General features: G+C 44.2%; 1 protein-coding gene across 4 annotated transcripts in view; it reads left to right on the forward strand.

Moving 5' to 3' along the window:
• DTNB (dystrobrevin beta) overlaps positions 1 to 23,371 on the forward strand; it is a 716,394-nt gene that overhangs the window by 565,476 nt on the left and 127,547 nt on the right. For all 4 annotated transcript variants that reach the window (XM_085613210.1, XM_085613208.1, XM_085613207.1 and 1 more), the window contains one exon: positions 5,311 to 5,424. In XM_085613210.1, the coding sequence (XP_085469336.1) occupies positions 5,311 to 5,424 (114 nt within the window). The remainder of the gene's footprint in view (positions 1 to 5,310; positions 5,425 to 23,371) is intronic.

Below are 23,371 nucleotides of genomic sequence, written 5' to 3' on the forward strand. Positions count from 1 at the left end.
GTAATAATTCACAAAAATATGCAACGCTACCACCACTGCTTTATGTGATTCATCCAGGGTATGAACTGCAGTCCTATACTCTCCATGAGGTCATGCTAGATGCACCCCTTTAGGTCACGGAACAAGCTCTGTACCTCACATTACCAGGGACAGGAACCTATGTGCACACGCTAGATTATTGTGACACTGGGGCTAGAGAAAAAGGACAGGACCCCCACTTAAGCATTATTGGAATCCGCGCACCCCCACCGAATCATTACTGAAAGACCGGGACCACGGCCTTTGCAGTTTTGATGATTTGACCTGCAAAAGAATGCATACAAATACAGAAGAAAAGATTCATTAAACAAATACACAAATGATGAAATATTTTATTTTATTCACAAATATATAAAAATTCAAAGTGGCAACTTAAATGGGAAGATCGAAGTTTTCAAATTTTCAACTGAGGCCACCCATCATCCACACTTTGTTCTGTTTGATGCACTTGAACTGCACCCACAAATCACCCCAAATCTGAGGATACCAACTTAATGTTATCCTCCAATTCAAATTCCTTCACATTTACAGAATGTTTACAATTTTTCAATGTATATTTTGTTCCTGTATTTACATAACCTTTTTAATCTGTTAATTTTATAAAATTTTCGCTGGGTAGATGTCGCGGACCCCCAGGTGTTAAAGACCGCTGATCTACGAGATCAGCCGGTGATTTGTTTAAGGCATGACAATGGTCCCACTGGTACTAGAGATTCATAAAAGTTAAGCAGCCGCTACCGTTAAGCTTTTATGAACTGGTATATGGACAACAATAACCTGTAAAAAGGAAGGCACACATAGTCACAGCCACATGAAATTTACAAATTGACCTAAAAAATGATCACTCACCTTACCTAAAGCCTTTGACTTCCCATATCGGTACATTGCATAAAATGATCCTGGTACTAGTGGTGAAGGCCCTCTCGCTTCTGAATTGACTTCATTGGACCACTAAAGGCAGCTTGTCCTCCAGTGAGTCTAGTCACAATCACTCCTCACTAGAGACATTAACTTGCTCCATTATGCCCTTTTAAGGTCCCAATGTATCAGGTTTCTTAGTGCCTCTCGGTTGGACCCGATATTAACGGTGAATGAAAAATGTCCTAGCTATCGTAACGGAAAGTTTAAATTCTATTAAGGACTTGGAGGCAAGGATTATGCCTTCTTTCTTCACTTTTATTAACAGCAGCTCATTAACAGGTTAACATACTACGTTTCCCATGAACCCATAGGAAAAGGTAGAAAAGAAAAACACATGGCAACAGCCAATAAAGATTAGGTAACAGTGTCCAATCAGGGGCCTACAAGCCCAACATAGTCCTCTGTCAATGTCCCTTCTCCCTCTTCCGTGGCGCTAAGTCAGCCACCGGATCACCTTCATGCATCCATGCATTGGAACCTACAAAGACAGGGACATATTACCACTTGAGCCTCAACTGCTAAAGCCTGAAAGGTAAGTGGCAATGCAATTATAGCACAACAGAACAAAACAGAGCAATTCAACCCCATCATTTTAAATAAGATTACTATTCTTCAATACGGGGAGGGGTGTCTCTTCTTGGACCCTAGGTGGGATAATCCTCACCTCCGAGTCCTTAATAGAATTGAAACTTTCCGTTACAATAGCTAGGAAATTTTTCATTCTATGTCAGGACTGGAGGCGAGGATTATGCTAGCTCAAAGCTTGCTCAGAACAAGGTGAGCCATGTTCAGCACCGGCTTGGAGTAGAACCTCTTGAACGTGGAGTCCGAAGACCAGTCTGCCGCATTGAGGATATCCTCCAAGTGGGCACCCAAGCCGAATGCTTTCAAGACCATGGCCCCTCGAGCTGATGAGCTTCAAAGTGATGAAGGATGATACCTGCCTCCTGTATTACCCATCTGACCCATCTAGAAGTAGTCGGAGATGACACTTCTTTAAAGGGTTTTCTAAGAGCAATGACTAATTGGCGTTCCCCAGGGGGACGAACCTCCTCTGTCATCTCTTCGTATGCCTTGAGACATCTGACAACACACAGTTTCCGGTTAAGAAATCACTCTGGTATGGCACTTTGTATGCCTGAGGAGAGTGAAAGTCACTCCATCAGGAGTAAACATCCTACTTGTGATGTCCAAAGCCCTGACGTCTGAAACACGCCTGCAGGAAATGACACCTAGGAGCAAGGCAAATTTGGTGGAAAGCTCCTTTCTGGAGAGATAACGATTCGGTTGCCAAGACAAAAATAGATTGAGGACTTGGTTCACATCCCAGAGTGCAGAGTAACGAGGCTCAGGAGGTAAAGAGAGCTGAATGCCACATAGCATTCTGCAAACCATTGGGTGTTCACCCATAGCCATGCCATTAATTGTCACATGTCCAGACGAAATGGCAGAGCAAAAGGTGTTTATTGACCTGTATGCCATACTGTTGGAGGCCAGATGCGCCCAAAAATTCACGACGTGCACCACGTCTGCGACCAGGGGATCAAAACCCTGAGGCAAACACCAACTGGACCATCTGCCCCAGGCGGATCTGTACCTCTTGACAGTACTATCTGCCTAAGCCTTGGAGATGGAGGTTTCAGCCTCCTGCGAAAGGCCTGGGATCTCCCAGCGTACCTTGAAATCCGCCACGCCATGAGCCACAGTGAGTTCGTCAGCACCAGAGGATGTGGAACGTTGTCGGGGCTCAAGAGGAGGGTCGGAAAGAAGGGAAGTAGGATTGGGGAATCCCAAGAAAGTTCCTGAAGAACTGGAGACCAGACTTGCGATCTCCCAAAGGGAGTTATCAAAACTAGTTTTGCTTACTGTCTGCGGACCTGGGCCGTCGTCCTTGTGATCATCGCGAAGGGGGGGAAAGCGTACCCCTTCTTCAAACTCCAGTCTTGGAGGAAGGCATCTGTGGCCACTGCCGAGGAATCCAGCCTCCAGCTGAAAAAGCGGGGAAGCTGGTGGTCCAATCTCGAGGCGAACAGGTCCACAGAGAAACGACCCCCGCAGTCATTCAACATTGCAAATATGCCCCGGTCGAGCATCCAGATAATGGAATCTCTGAAATTACGTGACTGAAAATCCTCCACCTGGTTGTCACGCCCTGGCAGATACTCCGCCGTGACTGAAACGTGGCTGTCTAGGCAATAGTGTCAGAAACTTGCGGCCAAGTTCGAGAGGGCTTTGGATCTGGTGCCTCGAAGGTGGTTTATATACCGGACCGCTGAAATGTTGTCCATCTTGAGCAGGACACATGACTGCACCGAATCTGTCGTCCAATAGCGGACGGCGAAGAATCCCGCCAGAAGCTCCAAACAGTTGATATGCAACTTCTGTTAGTCGGGAGACCATAATCCTCCCATAGATAGGTCTCTGCACCTGGCGCCCCAGCCCAATTTACTGGTGTCGGATTCTATAATCCGATCTGGTGCAGAGCCGAAGATAGCCTAGCCGTTCCAGGCCTCCATGTGGTACAGCCACCACTGGATCTCCTCCTGGGCTTCGTTGGACAGGGAAATCTTGTGAGAATAAGGGAAACCCTTGCGTAGGAAATATGCCTTTAGGTGCTGAAGAGCTCGGTAATGGAGCGGGCCCGGGAAAATGGCCTGGATTGATGCCGAAAGGAGGCCCACCACCCGAAGCAGTTGGCAGAGGGATACCTGCTGCCTGGAGAGTACATGTCTCAGTTTGTGTTGGATCTTGGCCACTTTCCTGGAAGGAAGGCTCAAGGTGGATGAAGTGGAGACTATCACGAACCCCAAAGAAGTAACAGACTGGGCAGGCCATAACAAAGATTTCTTCTCGTTTACTCAAAGCCTAAGCTCTAAACCAGGTCCACCGCCATCTGAAGATGGGCTGATAATTGACGGGGGGTCCATTAGTAGGAGATCGTCCAGGTACACGATCATTCGAATGCCTCGAGCCTTTAGGAACTCCACCACTGGTTTGAGCACCTTGGTGAAGCACCAGGGGGCTGAGGAGAGGCCAAATGGAAGAGCGGTGAACTCGTAAGTTCGATGGCGCCAGACAAACTGGAGGAAGCGTCTGTGGGGATTACCAAATAGGCATCCTTGAGGTCTAACCAAACCATCCAATCCTGAGGACACAGGATGTGTCGGAGGAGATGGATGCCCTCCATCTTGAAGTGGCGTAAACCAACCACTCGTTGAATTCGCTTAGATTTATGACTGGCCTCCGGCCACGGTCGGTCTTGTCGACCAAAAATATGTTGCTTGGGTGAGAAGAGGATAGGGAGATAGCGCCCTTCGTGAGGAGGGATGTGACTTCCTCGTCCACAAGGGCGGCTTCTTGAAGAGAAAACTGAAAGGGCCTGGGTTTGGACAGCTGAAACGGTTCCCCAATGTAGTCTATGCGAAACCCCTGCACCATCTGCAGCACCCACGTATCTCGCGTGATGGAAATCCAGGCCAGCCATCCCCCTATTTTTAGATGGAAAGAAGGGAGAACACTCATTGGGAGTTGAGGTGGTCGCTCTTCCTCTGTAGCCTCTACCCTTGCGACGACGTCCTCTCGTGGGGTAGAAATTCCTGAAACGGGACTGATCTTGATATTGCCTGGAGCCTTGTCCTCTTTGCGCACCTTGGTGGGGGTGATGGCTGGCCGAGCAGCCCCTGCTTTGGCCGGCCCCGTGAAAAACAAGAGGGAACACTTTCTTTATCGTGGACTGCGCCTTATCTAAAGATGTGAAAGTATTAACAAACTTTCCGAGCTCTTTAACAAAAGGTTCGCCAGAAAGTCCACCCTGAGCAATGGCGCCCGCCTGTCTACGTAGATAAATTTGATGGTTATTGCATTGTAAGACTCACTTGAAATTGGTTTTCCCAGCACACGCTAATGTCAACATGTATTACATAAATAACAGATATCAACCATTATTGTCTTTCTTTGTATTTGTTAGGTTTATTCTCATATGTTCTTGTTTAGTTCTTTTTTTAGCCTCTTTTTAGCCAACACATGTTTCGGGGGGGGGGGGGGGGGCGACAATCGATGGTCCATGTTGTAGTATCCTGTAGGGCATTACTTAACCATCTTGACTCTCCCGGCATTTAGCATTATTGTTGTAGCCTTAATACGGTGGCCATCTAAAATATCTAATCACAGTGTACCACTGTCCACACTATAACTGGAATATAAGAAACAGTATATCTTCATAAAAAGATGCTTGATCACAGTCTTTTCAGCAGGGGCAATAATGCTTTGTACATCTAAGCATCTTGTATTCTAAGGGAAGCAAACATTTACTAGACACATTGCAACATTTATATTTATTTTTCCTCATAGAGAAATATTACAAGAAATTCAGCGCCTTCGACTGGAACACGAGCAGGCCTCCCAGCCAACACCAGAGAAGGCTCAGCAAAACCCAACCCTTCTGGCTGAACTCCGATTGCTACGGTAAGAGATTACTTTGAAAAGATTCCTCCAAAGGTACGAAAATACCCTTCTTTATCAGCTCTGTATGTTTTTAGAGTATGGACGATGAAACACTAAACTGTATTCTGACTGTACAGAAACCTTTTCTAGTTTAATAGTCAGCACTGTGGCCTCTTTCCCCTTGAGCCTTAGATGTTGAAGACAATGGTAGACCTATTTGCTTTATCAGTCGGGTGGGGCTGGCTATCAGGGTAGTGAAGAAACAGAGATGAGGCGGGAGCAGTGGCGTAGCTAGGGTGGGGCGGTGGGGGCTGTCCGCCCCAGGGGCACTATTTTGGGGGCGGACAAATGCATTCAGATAAGGCTCGGCTTGCTTTGGTGGACGTTCGGGGACGGGCAGAGAGGAATAGGACTCGGGCAATGTCCTCTTCTTTTTTTATGCTGGCAGCTGTCCCCCCCCCTCTCTTCCTATTATTCCCTCTCTTCCTGTCTTGCTCCTCACTTACTGAAAAGCGTGACTTGAAGAAACGGTTCACAACCTCTCTTTCCTTCTTTCATTTAGTTTCTTCCCTGTGAAATGGATCCAAAAAAGAAAAACAATCTTGCGAGAAATGCCCTTTTTCTGACATTTTTCTATTCCAAAGTGCAGCGGGATGGAGAGAAATAGAAGGTTTTAAATATGAAAAATAAATACATAAATAAATAAAGCAAGACAGAGTGGTTGCAAAGTGGTCAGATTGGTTTTATATACATCCAAATACATCAGCATTACTTTACAGAGTTTGCCAGTGAAGCGCTACTTTTGTTTTCTCGTCTTTCTTTGAACAGCGTTGTTGCTCCCAGGTGGGAAAGTGTACCATTCCTGGAGAGACTGCAATACCTGGTTGATGTGTGGATTGGAAAACAAAATGTGTACCATGACTCTGTGTTTATAGATGTGGTCTTTTTAAACCATACTGCTTACGTTTTTGTAAGGATATAAGCAATGGACATTGAAACGGTTCCCTTCAGGGCCCTGTAGTCATGTCCTTAACTTTTCAGGTAAAACCACTCGCTGATTTCTGAATAGTGAGTGAGAGATCGTTCAGTTAACCATGTTGTTTCTGCTTACATTTCACATGCTTTACATATTATTCTTATCGAGTGCATAATTTGAATTGAGCCACATCCAAGTGTTTATAGCGGGCACAATTAGGTTATAGCTGAAGGCAGTGCGAGTTTCTCTCAGTGGGGAAGTATGGTGTTCAGTGGGGGAGAGGATGTGGCACTATGGCCAGAGCTGTCGGATTTGGAACTGGGGAACCGGGTTCAGCCTTCATGACCAGTCCGCCAGACCACTCTACTGAGGGAGCACATTCCCATGCTAGACCTTAGGAGGCCCCACTAGACCTTAGAAGGCTTGATGTCTTAGCACAAGCAAGTGTACCCTAGTGGTGTCAATTGTGGGTTAACCTTGAAGGCTTGTCCACCACAATCCATACTGAAGTTCATCTCCAGTCTTGCGGGCAGGCCTATGAAGCAGTACACCCTAGAGCAACAGTGATCCAGTCACTGTGACTCTGTCACTGAGGTCACATGAACCTTGAGCAGGTTAGGGCGGTGCGAACGGTGTGACCGCACTGGGTACCTATTTCGGGTGGGTGCGTAGTGTTTGCAAGTATATTATGGTTTAAAAATAACTTGCTGCCTGCTTCCTGGCCTCCAGCAATTTTCAGAAACAATAAAAATGTCATGATAACTTTGGTGATTAATGTTCTTCCTAGAGAGAGATCGGAGTTTTGTCTAGTGGAAGGGTTGACTCCTGGAAAGGTATCACAGAGGGTTAATGTGCCTGCTGCAAAGAACATGTACCATGCAGATCACAAAGTGCACTGCTTTAATGGGGGGACCATGATGAATGGTCATTTAATGTCAGCTGTAGATGATGGATCCCTGAACAGTGTCATGTATGTGCATGTTTGCATTGTGCTGAGGGGATAACCAGGTAATTATTCACGCAGCTCTCTGATGGATGTCACATGCGGTTTTTCTGAGTCCCCAGATAGATCATGCAGTCTGTGTGTTCTCTTTTGTACTGCCAGTCACTGCCAGTCACCGGTGTATTCAACTGTGTAGCCTTGGACCGTGTCATGCATGTGCATGTAACTTGCATGATCGAGGTAACTATTAACGGCGATACTATGTGTTTCTCGGACCTCTTTCAAGTGCTCGCCGTCCTTTTTCCCCAGCAACCCCCCCTCCCCAGGGGCGGCAATCTGAGGGATAGCCCCAGGCTCCACAAGCTCTAGCTACGCCTCTGGGCGGGAGAAGACTCAGGGTTGAAAAAGTAGAATAAACGGACTCATGTTCAACCCCTGTGCTTTAGAAGTACCGGTGGCTGGTCAGCCTTAAAGTGTCAAGCATTCCACTGTCCATTACAAGAATTTGCTGCTGCGCGGCGCTTGCTGAAGTAAAGAACCGTGCACAAAGTATGCGCATGCGCGGTGTGCAGGGTGTTAGCCCCGCCCCCGCCGTGAATGATCCTCGCAGGCGAGCGGGTTCTGCTAGTGGATCGAGCGTAATGAAGTTTAAAATGAGCAAACGTTTTTTACATCACATGCCAACATTTACAAAATAAAACTCTATGCTTGAAAGAAAATAAAAACAAAATGAAAACACATAATGTAAACAAGCATTTGCAATGCAATAGGTCTCGCATTTATACGAGTTTGAGCTATTGGCATTGCAAATGACAATGCTTTTTATTTGTTTTTGTTTTTTAAAACATAATAAAAGGCACTGTCATTTACAATGCTAATAGCTCAAACTCTCGCAAATGCGAGACCTATTGCATTGCAAATGCTTGTTTATATATATTGTATGCCTATTTTCTCAAAAACTAACATGCAAAATTTGGCATGTCAGAAAAGAGGGGTAATGGCCCCTTGTAGTCTCAAAAACCCAATGGGTATCTGTAAGAATAAAGAAGCATATAATAAACAACACCATTATTTGTATTAATGTTGTTTGACTTTTTAAACACATCACCATAACGTGGAACTACATTCTTTGGCACATCAGCCATGATATATTTTTCTAGTAGTTCGGGTGCACCTCACTTGTGCCTGAGTGGTGATAAATAATAGTTATTTGTAACACACACACGTTAAAACACATATACACAAATTGAAACATATACACACATTCACATTGGTTGCCTAAAGTAGCTGGCTTTGGGAAAAAAGGTCGATGCAGTTCATCTTTGTGAACGTTTCTTAAAACTGAGGCCTTTCTTAGAGTAGATGAATCACACAACCATACATCCCAAACGGCCTATTGAAGCATATTCACTGAGTATCTTAACAGACAGATGCTTGATACATGCCATCAGTTTCCAACACTTTCCACCTGATTCATGAAGGAAAACAGTAACTCTAAGAGAAATAAATCCAAGGGAACTGTGAAAGGAAGTAAGCAGAGGTTGTAGGTGCATTACGTGTGGACATAACCGGAAATGGACTAGGAGAAGCAGGATCACTGGAATTATGCAATTCTGCGGCTCTGAAATTTCACGCATAATTATGAATTTGCTGCACTTGCCACACAAAACACCATCTGCTACATAATTAGCAGATTTAAACATTTCTGTTCCTAGCTAAAACGATTCGCAGGTTTCTTAAAATAACACCTCACGTGGGACTGCACGGTTGCAGACACCTTTCAAAGATTCACAAGTCATATTCTGGAGGCCGACTCCTGCAGCCAGGCGTAAAAGTGGTACTAATGACGTGAAACCTCTTTACCCGACAATATCAATGTGGCTGAAAATCACAAAGTAGTGTAGACTCTGCCGCATTATGCCGCATAATTTGCCTGTTAACTGGATAATTTATTCACCCTGCCTTATAATTTGGTCCTCAACTGCAGCGTAAATTCCAGTGGCTTTGATGATAAGTGCCAGTTAGTCTGTGATTGATGTGTATCATCATAAAACACACAGACTGAAGTGTGAAATTTAGGAATAAGTAATATCGCTGCTGAAATGAACGCGCCCCATCTTTGTGAACGTTTCTTAAAACTGAGGCCTTTCTTAGAGTAGATGAATCACACAACCATACTTCCCAAACGGGCTATTGAAGCATATTCACTGAGTATCTTAACAGACAGTTGCGGCATACTTGTTTTATCATACTTTATAATAAGAGACACGGTATAAGCGTTTTAAGAAGATATTGTACATACGCTAATTAGTAGGTTTGTCTGACTTCATTAACACAGAAGGAGAGGTGGCCTTGTAAAACACACTGCAGGTAAAGTGACATAATGTTAGTTTAGCAATAGTGACATTCTTGTAAATCGGACGGACTCTTGTTCTCCACAAAACGAGCTCAATTTTGAGACCTGCTCAAGTCTTACTCAAATGATAGTTGCTCAACCCCCACTTGTAAATACCTCCGTGCTTCTCTGCCGAACGATATCTCGTACGTTCCTGCCATGTTTTATCTGGTCTTTAATTGAAGGCAAGAAGTGGGATAAGGGAGGGGGTAGGTCGCGCCGTCTAAGGGGAGAGAGGCACAGGGTGGCAAATGGTGTGCACTTTTGCGGGCGCTTTGATGTTCTCAGTGGCCGCGCGGCTCACCGAGAACATCAAAGCGCCCGCGAAATGTACACGCAGGCTGCCAAATGGTGCGCACGCCCGGCGCACATGCACTGTAGTTGGGGGCCTGAAAAGCACTCGTTTGCACTTCCAAATCCCCGTTTTCTATAGCTCTCACCAGAGCAGCGCTAAAGCGCTGGCTCAGGCGAGACCTAAAAATTGGCAAACGTGGCGATAATTAGGAACGGAGCTCGGAGTGACGTTTGTTGCAGCGAATGTGACGATAAACAGCAACAGAGGACTCAAAACTCGAGCACTCGTGTCAAGTGTAGTAAATGTGACAATAAACAGGAACGGAGATCGGAGTGACATCCAGCCCAGCAAATGTGATGAACGGGAACAAAGCGAATGAAAATACATGTGCCTGTGTTACGCGCAGAAAGAAGTTGGCCTAATGGCTAGTGTGGTCGACCTCTGATCTGGGGAACCGGGTTCGAGTCTCGGCAATGACGCTGAACATCCTGTGATTCTGCGCAAATCACTGAATCGCTTAATCTCCCCGTGCCTAACCAAAATGAAGAATGTGTCCTCATGTAACGCATGGTGGTATGTAAAGCGCTCTGATACCCGATACCTTCGGGTCAGACTCGCGCTATATAAAACTCTGTAAAAAGTGCATCACGCAGGGGTTCGGGAGAAGCATAGCGGTGAGAGAGCAACACCATATTTAGTTTTAACAACACATGAAAAACAAATGTAAATGTAAAAAACTTTATACGCAGCTCCAGTGCCTTTGTTTCTTGTTTTTATGGCCGGTAGGTATAAGGATCGGGGCGCTGGGGAGAATTATTGGGCAGAGAGTGACTAGTAAGATGTAGGCTGGCCATTGGAACCATAAACAGGATCCGGCGCTCACTCAAGTACCCTGTAATTGCGACAGGCACAGTATGACTTTCAGTTTTCAAAAAAACGTTAACAGAGAATCCTGAGAAATTTTTGCAATAAAGTTTCTGCCCGGAATGTTAACCCTCCGTGCAATCTGTTTTAATCACAACAGCGGATGTTGATTCCATCTTTTTAATGGAGATTAAGTCAATATTAATACAATATTCTACATCTCGTCTTCAGTAGCACCAGGTTAGCACAAATGACGCTTGGTCTAACCAGCCAATAGTCTTGAAAGTATTTCAAATGTGACCTGGGACCGGTGTGGCGATGGAGAGCCAAGGGACTTCTGGGACTACTAATGTACACGGCGATCTCTTCTTCCAACATGGAGCCCCATGGTACACCCCAAAGCTCCTCCCCGCCAAGACAGGATCGCACTGACCATGGAGCTAACATACACCGCGGTGTGTGGGCCATGAAGACAAGAGACTAATGACCCACAGATCGCAGTTTAAGTCAGCTGCATGTTTGCAACACTGAAAATACCGCAGGCTGAGCACGTTTTCTTCAAAAAGTAAAAAAACACAACAAACTTCAAAGACGAACAGAGGCAAAAGAAAAAAATAGTGCGCCCAAACGTCCATACATTTATGACCATACACGTCAAATTAAAATTTGACGTGATGACCACAGTAAAACAGCAAAAAAGGAACTGATATATAAAACTTCACGTTCAGTAACTTTGAGGGTAGACATACTGTGGATTCACCATTGGAAAGAAAACATTGTTTAAAAAATATACAGAAGAATATACAGAATGTTAATGTTGCATATATATTTTACCAAACCTAATGCAGCACTTAAAGTAAGTTTTACTGTATAAACAATACAATGGTGTATTATTTACACCACTTATAAAGGTGTGTGTGATTGGACCCATTAGCAACCGGCTTAGGGTAACGCTAAACAATTCAAAGTAAACCAAAGATAGCATATATGTGTATATGTATTACACACGTCTGTCCTAGGCTGCTCATCAGGGAGGCACATGTCAACCCTCTTAGCATCACAGCTGCAGAAATCAAGGAGGCAGTGTTCTTTTCTCTCTGGGACACACTAACGTGTGTCCCAGATGCAGGTTCATGGGACACACGTTAGTTTTCCTGGTTCCTCTGTTTATACACATGACTCTTGTTCTTCTGTTCTCGTTGCTCCATCCCCTTTTGTTGGGGGTGGTTGCCTGATCCTCTGGCCTCTCCTCAGTTGTTTTGGACCTCGTTGCTTGGCTCTGCTGGGTATCATGCTGCTTCTTTGAGCCACTTACACTTTTCCCAGAACAGCTCTGGAGCAGGGACTTTGCTGGGTCTTGAGTCGGAGCCTCTTCATGCCTCGGATCCCAGGTGGGAGAAGGGAACCTAGAGTGGGGGCGGTGTGCTGAGATAAAGCTCTGACTACCTAATATCAAAGGGTTCTTTCTGGCTCTTATCAGTAAGGCTGAGCCCAATAATCAAAAAACAACAACCAACATGCCAATACTGATAATTCTTTCCTCAATTATTTGTATGGTCACAAGTGAATAACTCGATGTAACCCAGGAGCCTCTGCTTCAATGTACTTTATTATGTTTTTAGAAAAACTTCTTTCTTTTTCAATAACTATTCACTTTTCAATAAAAATCATTACAAACACCACAGCCTCAACTTAGAAAGACACCTATATTACAGCATCATCAATTTACATTAGAAATCCCCAAATAATCAAAACTTATGAAACATACAAGATTGAATGACAAATTTTACACGTAATCGAAGACAAAGACAATACACTCAAAACATAAATTTCACAAGACAAACATACCTAGACAGATTTGACATCATTTACAATTTTTTCAACCTTGTATTTAGGGCGAGACTCAAACAGTGTACTGTTTACAAAAAATCCCTAATCTGTTTCAAAATTGATTGAACTCAATTTGCATCATTATTCCTACATTTGAAGACAGTTAGGGATAATCACTTTCTGTAACACTGTTTGGAAAAACCACTGTTGACGTGTTTCGAACCCCGCTTGCAAATCTTGGGGTTCTCTTCAGGACCAACAGCTATTTTTTAAGATTAACCGATCTCATCTGTTCTAAAGCGAATCAGATTCCATCATCGATGTCCTAATCAACATAGTACCTAATTTTAACTTATGAGACGTCCATTTCTTCAGTCATTCTTACATGATTTTGATTCTTGGACAAGTAACTTATTAATTCTTTGTTATCCAGATGGACGCTGCCGTGTGTGTTCGACGTGCGAATCTTAGTAAACGCAGTTCAAAATGTAGCGGCGTTCTTTACTTCTAACCCGACATCCGTAACTACAGCCGTGTGTTCTGTTCTCGTTGCTCCATCCCCTTTTGTTGGGGGTGGCTGCCTGATCCTCTGACCTCTCCTCTGTTGTTTTGGACCTCGCTGCTTGGCTCTGCTGGGTATCATGCTGCTTCTTTGAGCCTCTTACACTTTTTTCAGGACAGCTCTGGGGCAGGGACTTTGCTGGTTCTTGGGTAGGAGCCTCTTCATGCCTCGGATCCCAGGTGGGAGAACGGAACCTAGATTGGGGGCGGTGTGCTGAGATAAAGCTATGAACTTCCCACGGTGAATGTTGCAAGTGTTCCCCTTCACGGTCAGAGGCACAGAGAGTACTACAGAAATATAGGCAGACCACAGCATGGGGACTGGGGATTCTCTCGCCCAGGGAGAGTGAAAGCGAGTGGGCAGGTGACCTAGGGAGGTGGCAGGTGTGCGACTATGTAGAGACAGACCTGCTGGGGGTGGTGCTAGATATTCCAAAGGGGATTATATGTGCATGGTCAGCTGCATCCTTGGAATGTGTCTCCGCCAACTATCAACTCTTCTGTAAGGTTCCTGTTTTGTGTTAGTAAGGAACAGACAACTCCTTTTCAAGCAACTTCATTGCAACATTTATTTTTCATATGTTACCCGAATAAATACAAACAAAACATAACGTCTGTATTGTAATTTCAGCATACATTTCTATACTCAATATCAATTCCCGCAGCTTCCCTTACTAGGAAATATCCATAGACATTGTCTTGTGACTAGAAATCCCATCATAAATGCCCCACACCATTACATTGTTATAGCTAGAACTATAGTGCTGTGGGTAATCTCTCTTTTGGTGGTTATCACATCAGTTCATGGGAACAATGTTTAGATAGAAACTTTAAATTTGATTTTGAATTCGCACTCCACAGTTGAAGCATAAAAAAGCTCTACAGTTGAGTACAAAAACTGCTTATTTTAGATATTGCCACTTTAACCGCTGTACTGTTATCAAATAGAGCAAACTATTGCCAATCGCATAGTAGATATATATATATATATATATTTTGAAGAGTGGCCTGGAGTTCCAGTGCCAAGACGGCAGTTTCAGTTCGCATCGCACAGCCCTAGAGGGATGGAGTTCCTAAGACCCAATAGTCCTCTTCATAATGGGTCTTCGGGTTTGTCCGTTGACTGTTGTACTGTAGCAAGTAAGTGACCATTTTAGTTTTGGTGACCGACCTTAATTGTTGTAAAGACTGCTAAATTTATGATTAATAACTCTTATTTCAAGGAATAGCATTTAACATAAGGAATTCATAGAGCTCTCTAGGTGGCATACCTAGTGTCCCAGGTGAGTGGATTATTAGTTTAGATGTCCAGATACCGATACTTCCTAACTGTGACCAGTTGTCTGCTCCAGTACACCGGTGACCGCTAGCGTTCGACTGTTCAGGTGTCTTCACTTGAGTTACATTAGGATTATATTTCAGATAATTGGCCACAGAATAAAGTGCTGCTACTTATAGAACAATTAAAATGCTCATAAATTGGGAGGGTTTCTGATTTTGAAAGTGAGTTGCCAGATTGCAAGGAATTCATTCCGAAGCCGAGAAAATATTGTCACTTGATAGCTAATGTCATTATGGAGCTGGATTTTGATTGGTCTGCCTGCTCATAGAAATTAGTTCCATATGTATGCAGAAGAGTAGCATATGGTTGCATTCTGAGATAGAAAGCAAAGCTGTCATCGATGCACTAAACTTCACTAAGCTCTTGGAGGACTCCGAGTGGAAGCGAACTCTACTGTGATCATTAAAAAGAACTCAACCAGAAGAGCGCTGCTCTGGAAATATCATGTTTCGATCTCTGCCATATGCTTAAGTTGAAGGGATTTAAGTTTGGCTGTGACTAATTGTGGCACACACCGTATATTCACCGGTTTATTCCACCTAGAATGAGTCCAGGTTTGGGGGATCCACGGTGTTCAGTGTAAGGATTGGCCAAGCTTCAAAGAACCAAAGATCCAGCTAGAGACCTGAGCACAGAGAAAGATGGGTCAGCAGAGGAGCAGGGACTTGAGATTCACTTCGTTCCAAGGAGCAGTGAGACTCACTGTTTGCAGATGCCTGGCAGTGGGTAATCAAGGCTGCTAAGGGACCTTTCCCAAAATGGAGAATCCATGCGAGGAGATAGGTGACCGGTTGTAGTCTTCGTGTCCTAAACACCAGGTGGGCGAGTTAACGGCAGCCACGTGAAGTTAAAACTGTTTCGTTTTTCATTGTGTGCCCACTGATGACCTCAAACCAACTTTATAGTGATATTTTGTCTTTGAATTCATAATTGAAAACAACTTTTTAATGGTAAAAATTAAATTTAATATAGATACTCCTATAGGACATTACCAGATGAAGTGTGATGGCGGTAGCATGTACAGAGGATTATTCATGCGATAACCAGTGATGTATCCCGCTGTTCCTGCCTTTGCATTTATTTCTCAAAGCCAAACTTGCCTTCTCGGTTAATTATGCTTCTCGTGGTGAACCACTTCGCTGAAGATCTGGACATTTGATATGAATGGCTTTTTTAACTGTTATTTTGCTCAAAGTTCATTTATCTTGACTTTGTAAAGGTCTCCAAGGCTTATGCTATTTCCATGCTTTCGACGCGCATGTGTTTACTCAATAACTCTCTGCTGTATATAGCTATAGCTTTATCACTGATGTCATCAGTGATGTCATCAGTGATGTCATTTAACATGTCATGATCAATGTAATGTATGGGGTCCTGAGCAGTGCATGGCTGGGATGCAAGTTATAATTAGCTCAGTAAACTATAACTTGTGAATTTCAGTTTTTTTGTTTTTTACATGTTAGTTTTTACGTTATTTCAACATCTAAGTATAACGTCACTTTAATCTTTGTTTTTCAGTATGTGTGTTTATATATATATAACTGAAAAAACCATAGGTTTCAGGAACGTTATAGTTAGTTGGACATTTCACTCGTACAAAACCATTGAAATTCCGGTGTTATAGTTAGTTCAGCTAACTATAATTTGCGCCCCCACAATGCACTGCTGATGACGTCACATATTACATCATTCATGACTTGGTCAGTGACATCACTGATGACATCATTGATGACATCTCAAATGACATCACTGATGACTTCATCCACGTGAAAATCTGATGCACCTGAATATAACTTTTGATACACCCACTCTAAAATACAGACTACCATTTTCAAAAAAATAGACACATGAATACCAGTTACTAAATACGTGCTGACTGATTCCTAGGTCTACACATGCATCCACTAATTCACCCATACAGTCACTCATACATGCAGTCACTCATCAATACAACCCTATCATATGCACTCATACACCTATACAGACACTCACACACTGCCACATATCCAGAGTTACTCACACACCTAGTCAGTCATGCAAAGAATCAATCATACTTCCATTTACTCACCTATACAGTTATACAAGCACCACCTCACTTATTCATACAGATACTAACACATAATTGCTCTCTTATAGAATCACTGAGACAAATACACACTCATCCATGCAGCCACTCTCACAATTACTGACTCTCACATATAGTTATTTATATACACCATCACTCACATATACTGTCGTTTACATGTGTACTTACTTGCACATGTAGCACTGAGACATCCATTCACACACCAACACACCCATACACACACTCACCCACCCATACAGCTGTTTCCACATGTACTCTTGAACCCATACACCCAGTGAATCAACCACTCACACACCTACCACACACACACTCAGGCAGCCATACAAATACTCAGGCAAGCAATCAATAACCCATATAGACGCTCCTGTAGCTACTCACCAACCCATGCAGCAGCTTACACAACAACAGACTGACTAATACAGACTTTCACACAGTTTAGTCACTAACCCATGCATTCAGAAAGACACATTTAATCACTCACTTATACAGGAAGTCATGTACCTACTAAATCCTCCATACAGACACTTATACAACCACTCATTCTTCAATACAGCTTGGCAAATATATAAAACAAATTTAAACTTTAAGGAAACACACAGTCACTGGATGAAGTCATCAGTGATGTCATTTGAGATGTCATCAGTGATGTCATCAGTGATGTCACTGACCATTTCATGAATGATGTAATATGTGACTTCATCAGCAGAGCATTGCGGGGGCCTTAGTTATAGTTAGCTGAACTAACTATAACACCGGAATTTCTATGGTTTTGTACGAATGAAATGACCAACTAACTATAACGTTCCTGAAACTTATATTTTTTTCAGTGAACATATATATATATTCCCCCGTTATAGTTAGTTCAGATAACTATAACTCGCGCGCCTGCAATCCTGCTCATGACGTCACATATTACATCACTCATGACATGGTCAGTGGCATCACTCATGACATCATCCTTGTGATAGAGTGGTGGTCGCGCGAGTTATAGTTATCTGAACTAACTATAACGGGGGAATTTCATTGGTTTTTTACGAGTGAAATATCCACCTAACTATAACATGTGTGAAACCTATGGTTTTTTAAGTGAATTTGCAAGGTTTTTTAAATGCTAATTCCTAACTATAACGTGTGTGAAACCTATGGTTTTTTCAGTGAATATGTACGTTTTTTTAAATGATAAGTTATGTATGTATTATAATTTTTTTTAATATACTTATTTTACAATAAACTACGTATTAAAATGTTTTTTTTTTTTTTGGTTATAGTTAACTATAACTCGCGCGCCTGCAATCCTGCTCATGACGTCACATATTACATCACTCATGACATGGTCAGTGGCATCACTCATGACATCACTGATGACATCATCCTTGTGATAGAGTGGCGGTCGCGCGAGTTATAGTTCACTATAACCAAAAAAAACAAAAACATTTTAATAAAGTTTACAATAAACTACGTATTAAAATGTTTTTTTTTTTTTTGGTTTTTCACCGTGCGCGCACCCCAGCGATTTAAAAAAAAAAAAAAAAAAAAAAAAAAAATTCTGCCTTCGGGGTCCTTCAGGGACCCCCTGACAAAGGCTAGGGGGTCAGGAACTCTCTACCCTGCCCCCTTTTCACGTTCGCCACCTTCCTTTTTCACTCTCGCACTGAAAACAAACAAAATGGTGGCCGACACTTCCTGATTTCGACCGATTCGAACGTTGACTAACATGTAACCACCAATCAGAATTACGCTCGCGCACGTTAGGGTGCTCGCACGGTGCGCGCACGGTGCGCGGCTATAGATATGTATGTGCTTTTAACTGCAATTTTCTCAGGCACTACTGAACAGATTGACTCCATATATGCAAAAGGCACATCCCTGAACTGAGGACTACCTCTCTGCCAAATTTCAAGTAATTCTGTTCAGCCGTTCGGGCTGTACCTTCGACTAAAGGTCCTATGGAAAAATGCATGGGGAAAACGCGTTTTGGGACCCCCCTTTTTTCTCGGCCCCCGCTTGACGAATCCCCCCGAGACTTTCAGGGTAGGAGCTGAGCGGAGCGCCCCATTAGTTTTGAAAATTTCGCGAAGATTCGTCAAGCGGCGCCAAAGTTATTCAAAATAGAATTTTCAGATTTCCTATGGAAACACGGTCCTAACTATAACTATCTACTGGCGACCGCCAGTAGATAATATATATATATATATATATATATATATATATAAATATATATAGATAGATAGATAGATATACAGGCATGTATTTTTATTGTGTTTACGGCAAGAAGGGATCAGTGGTGTAACAAAAGCCCCCGCAGCTGAGCTCCGGGGCCCCCACCGGCTCTAGCGGATCCCTAATTTGAGAGCTCTGAACTTGATCCGTGGCGTCGGCCCCCCTGCATTTTTTTTGCAGGGAGACCCCCTCGAGTTTCGATACGCCACTGGAAGGGATTGGGACATCTTGGTACTCCTTCACTCAGACATGATGGAAAGATTGCTGTGCTTAAGTGGTTGGGGAGGGGTTAACCCCTGCGATCCTGGCAAGCTCTACAGGGTCTGCAACCCCTGACTCTCCCAATGCCTTAACACGATGGAGAAAGTCCTACATGTGTCATCACAGATTCATGGTGCTCCCCAGTGGACCTGCCCATATTCATGGCTTCCACAGATTTTCCTGAGAAACACTAAACGTTAAAGGGGCACATTAGAAAAAGTCCATCTGGAAGAGTTAAGAACCTCGTAAGCAACAATATACACTGTTTTCAAGGTGGAAATCCAACTATTTACTGCATCAGGCATGCTTTAGCTGGCTCCTCGGTGGCACAGACCACTGATGTGCGTTTATGTGCCACGCTTTCAGGGCTTTCTGCTGTACGATGAACACATTTTGTCTGCGGAAAGTGTTTTCATTTGGGACAGAGTTGGTGAGGTTTGCACAGGCAGATCAGAACCTGAAAAGCGTCAAATCTAAATATAGTTCCTTGCCAATGCATCCCTTATGGTGGCTGCAGACACCACAAGGCCACCTGTGTCCTTGGCCCTTGAATCTCGAGTGGCTGCAAGGTGCACACTAGATCATAAACTATTATGCTGTGCAGGATTCTTTAACCGGGCATCAGCAAAACTAGGCAGGGATTCTCCAAGCAAAGAGTCCACACACTGTCCCTGCTGAGATAACAGTTTCTGGTAGAACTAGAGACACGTTTGAGATGAATGCTGCTTTATTGCTTTAAATAGGAACACCTACGATAGGATTGAATATTCTTTCCCATAATTCAGTGCAGGACTGTGGGGCGTGCGCGAGGGACTGTTGACCCTCAAGCAGTGATTCTGTTTATGATGGCTTATAGTCCGGTCGCTTTTGGGGAGTATCAAAGCGCGGTCTGCTCTCTTGGTACTCAGGGTTCTCTCCTAGATGAGGTGTTTTTGGTTGCTCTGAAAAATGAGAATATTGGAACGTTCTGCAAATGCGGTGGTGCTCTTGGCTGCAGTCAGACATTCTGGGTCCCAGCTGCATGTAGGGGAGCACAACCCAAACATTCTACCTTACTTTTTACTCCAGAACAAAAAGATGTTCCCGTCCCTTCTGCAAAATTTGATGAGGGGACCCTAAAATGTCACCTAAGGTGGCCACCTCCTTGTTTGAGCTAGGGATCCCTGATCCGCAGGGGCTGCGGCTGCCTACCCTTCCCCTTTGAAGGAAATAGACACGCCCATTGCCCCGGGACGAAGTACCACCCCCTAAGTGCAGCGCCTACACTGGCCGCTGAGGCGAACGCTAGATCATAGTTTTTAGTAAATTTGTTCTGCTTTTCTTCAGGATGGTTATCCAAACTTGTATAGGTGTCTCGGTGCAGGTTCATCAGGAGATCTGCACAAGTCTGCATTATTTCAAAGCGCTTTACATCTCACTGGGTTCACGTGCTGATTGCTACAGCTTGGAAAAGTGTTTAGTTATGTATACTTTTCCATATGACAATTATATTTCAACGATACAATAGTGTTTTCCATTATGATCACGTGTCAATTATTTTTGCCCTGAGAAAACAATATGCATATACAAGCATGCGGGCATTGCATTGTTAGTCACTCATTTTAGACATTGATACGTTTTTTGGAAAACAATACTTGCAGAAAATGTGTATTCACAAATCATGTGCAAGTCTTACGACACCCGCAGTATCCTGAATGTCTGATCACCCAATATGTACAGCTAACTACCCCTCCTCATTAAGACCTCGACATCCATGTGGAGGCTGCTGAAAGCAGGCTCTATGAAAACAACAAAAATATGAAATCATCATTTCATTCAGTCCTTGCATTTTGAAATTGACGTTTTGCAATGATTGCATTTGAAAACACACTGTTATTATGTAGGCAAACAAGGCTCAGCATTTTTATGGATTAGGGCAAGTGAGAACTTGATGCTTTTTTAGATGATTCTTCATTCCTTTTCTTTATTATTTATTCTTTTTTTGCTATGTTATTGTTTGTGTTTTTAACCCACAAATCCTATTAAAGTTTTTAAAATGTATTAGATTTTTTGGAGCAAAGGTTCTTTTCAAATATTTGTTGGACTCAACGTATAGCTCGGTGGTGAGATACGCATCTTTTTCTGGGTCTACATCAGGTCTTTCCTTTTGTTTTGATTGTACTGTCTCATTAGTCTCAGGAGTGAGAGACATCCTGTGTGATTCATTCTTAAGCTCATCCTTCCTGAGTCACAGCACTACAAACAGATTGCTGAAGAGCATTAATAGTCCCTTCATCTAAAGCAGGCTGCAGCACCAGCACCATCTGCCTCTCCAGTCTAGACAGTGTTTGATGCCAGGTGCATATGTTCTCTCTCAGAAAGAGCCATGTTTTGATTCAAGTTGTGTTATGTACAGTGCTTTCCTGGGAAGCGTCCCAGCAGCCCCGCACAGTGTTTAGATCTGCGATGGGGGATGTGCATCCATAGCATGAGCTTGGAGAAATGTAAACTGGGCAGCAGCAGAACAGAATAATTTTAAAATGTCCTGTGTATTAGTTGTCTTTCTTGAGTTGGCACTGCTCAAAAGGAGAAATAAAATAACATATTGTTATCATAATGTTATTTTCCCTATTGCAGTCAGTGGCGGGGCGAGGGAGGAGTGGTGTGCACTTCCTAAGTGCGCATGAACTGTTTGGCCGGCCCTCTTAGGCCGAACAAACAGTTCATGCGCACTTTACATGTTGCAACCAGGCTGCATTACACAGTCAATCAATATGGGGTTTATAAAGCATGCTACTCACCCGTGAGGGTCCCAAGGCGCTGGAGGGGGGCAGCTACGGTCAGTCGAAGAGCGAGGTCTTGAGGGTTTTCCTGAAGATGTGCAGGGTGGGGGAGCGTCTGATGTTGACTAGGAGCTCGTTCCAGGTCTTTGCTGCGACGTATGAGAAGGCTCTTCCGCCTGCTCTGGTTCTGCGGATGCGAGGGGTCACTGCCAGGGCGAGGTCAGCAGAGTGGAGCTTCCTTTTGGGTACGTGGAAGGACTCTTTCGTTGAGGTATTTGGGTCCAATGTTGTAGAGGGATTTGTAGGCGTGGGTGAGAAGCTTGAATGTTACTCTCTTCTCGATGGGGAGCCAGTGGAGGTCTCGTAGGTGCTGGGTCATGTGCTCATGTCGTGGGGTTCCGAGGACCAGTCTAGCTGCGGTGTTGTGGATGGTTTGGAGCTTGTGTAGGAGGGTTTTGTTGATTCCGGCGTAGAGGGCGTTACCGTAGTCCAGTCTGCTGGTTATGAGTGCGTGGGTGACTGTCTTTCTGCATTCAGGGGGATCCACTTGAAGGTCTTACGGAGGATGCAGAGGGAATTGAATCAGGTTGAGGTGACAGCGTTGGTCTGGCGGGTCATGGTGAGGGAGGATTCTTGAATGAAGCAGAGGTTCCTGGTGTGGTCTGTCGGGCGGGTGGGTTTCCGAACTCAGGGGGCCACAAGGAGCTGTCCCATGCAGTGGGGGAATGGTCCAAGGATGAGGACCTCTGTCTTCTCCGAGTTCAGTTTTAGGCAGCTGTCGCTCATCAAGGCTGCGACGTCTTTCATTCCTTCTTGGAAGCTGAGTCTGATGTCTTCAGGGTTCTTCGTGAGAGAGAAGATGAGTTGGGTGTCCTTGACGTAAGACACTATGCTGAGCCCATGCTGTCTGACGATGGCGGTGAGGGGGGCCATGTGCATGTTGAAGGGCTTGGGGCTGAGCGAGGATCCTTGGGGTACTCCACAGTTGATCTCTGTAGGTTCGGAGAGGAAAGGGGGGGGGGGGGAGTCTGATCCTTTTGGTTCTGCCGGATAGAAAGAAGCGGATCCAGTCGAGGGCGGTTTCTTGTATACTGGCATCGTGGAGTCTGGCTGCGCGAGTGTGGTGAGAGACTGTGTCGAAGGCTGCGGAGAGGTCTAGTAGGATGAAGGCCGCAGTTTGGCCCTGGTCAAACGGCATTCGGATGTCATCGATGGCGGCGAGGAGGGCGGTCTTGGTGCTGTGGTTGCTGCGAAATCCGGACTGGGAGGGGTCGAGGATGGCGTTCTCTTCCATGAAGGTGGTCAGCTGGGCGTTGATGAATCTCTCGGTGACTTTGGCTGCGAAGGGAAGGAGAGAGATGGGCCGGTAGTTTTTCAGGTCAGTCAAGTCGGCCGAGGGTTTCTTGAGGAGAGGCTTGACCTCTGCCCACTTC

The sequence above is a fragment of the Triturus cristatus genome, chromosome 6 (assembly GCF_964204655.1).
Source record: "Triturus cristatus chromosome 6, aTriCri1.1, whole genome shotgun sequence".
Lineage (NCBI taxonomy): Eukaryota > Metazoa > Chordata > Amphibia > Caudata > Salamandridae > Triturus > Triturus cristatus.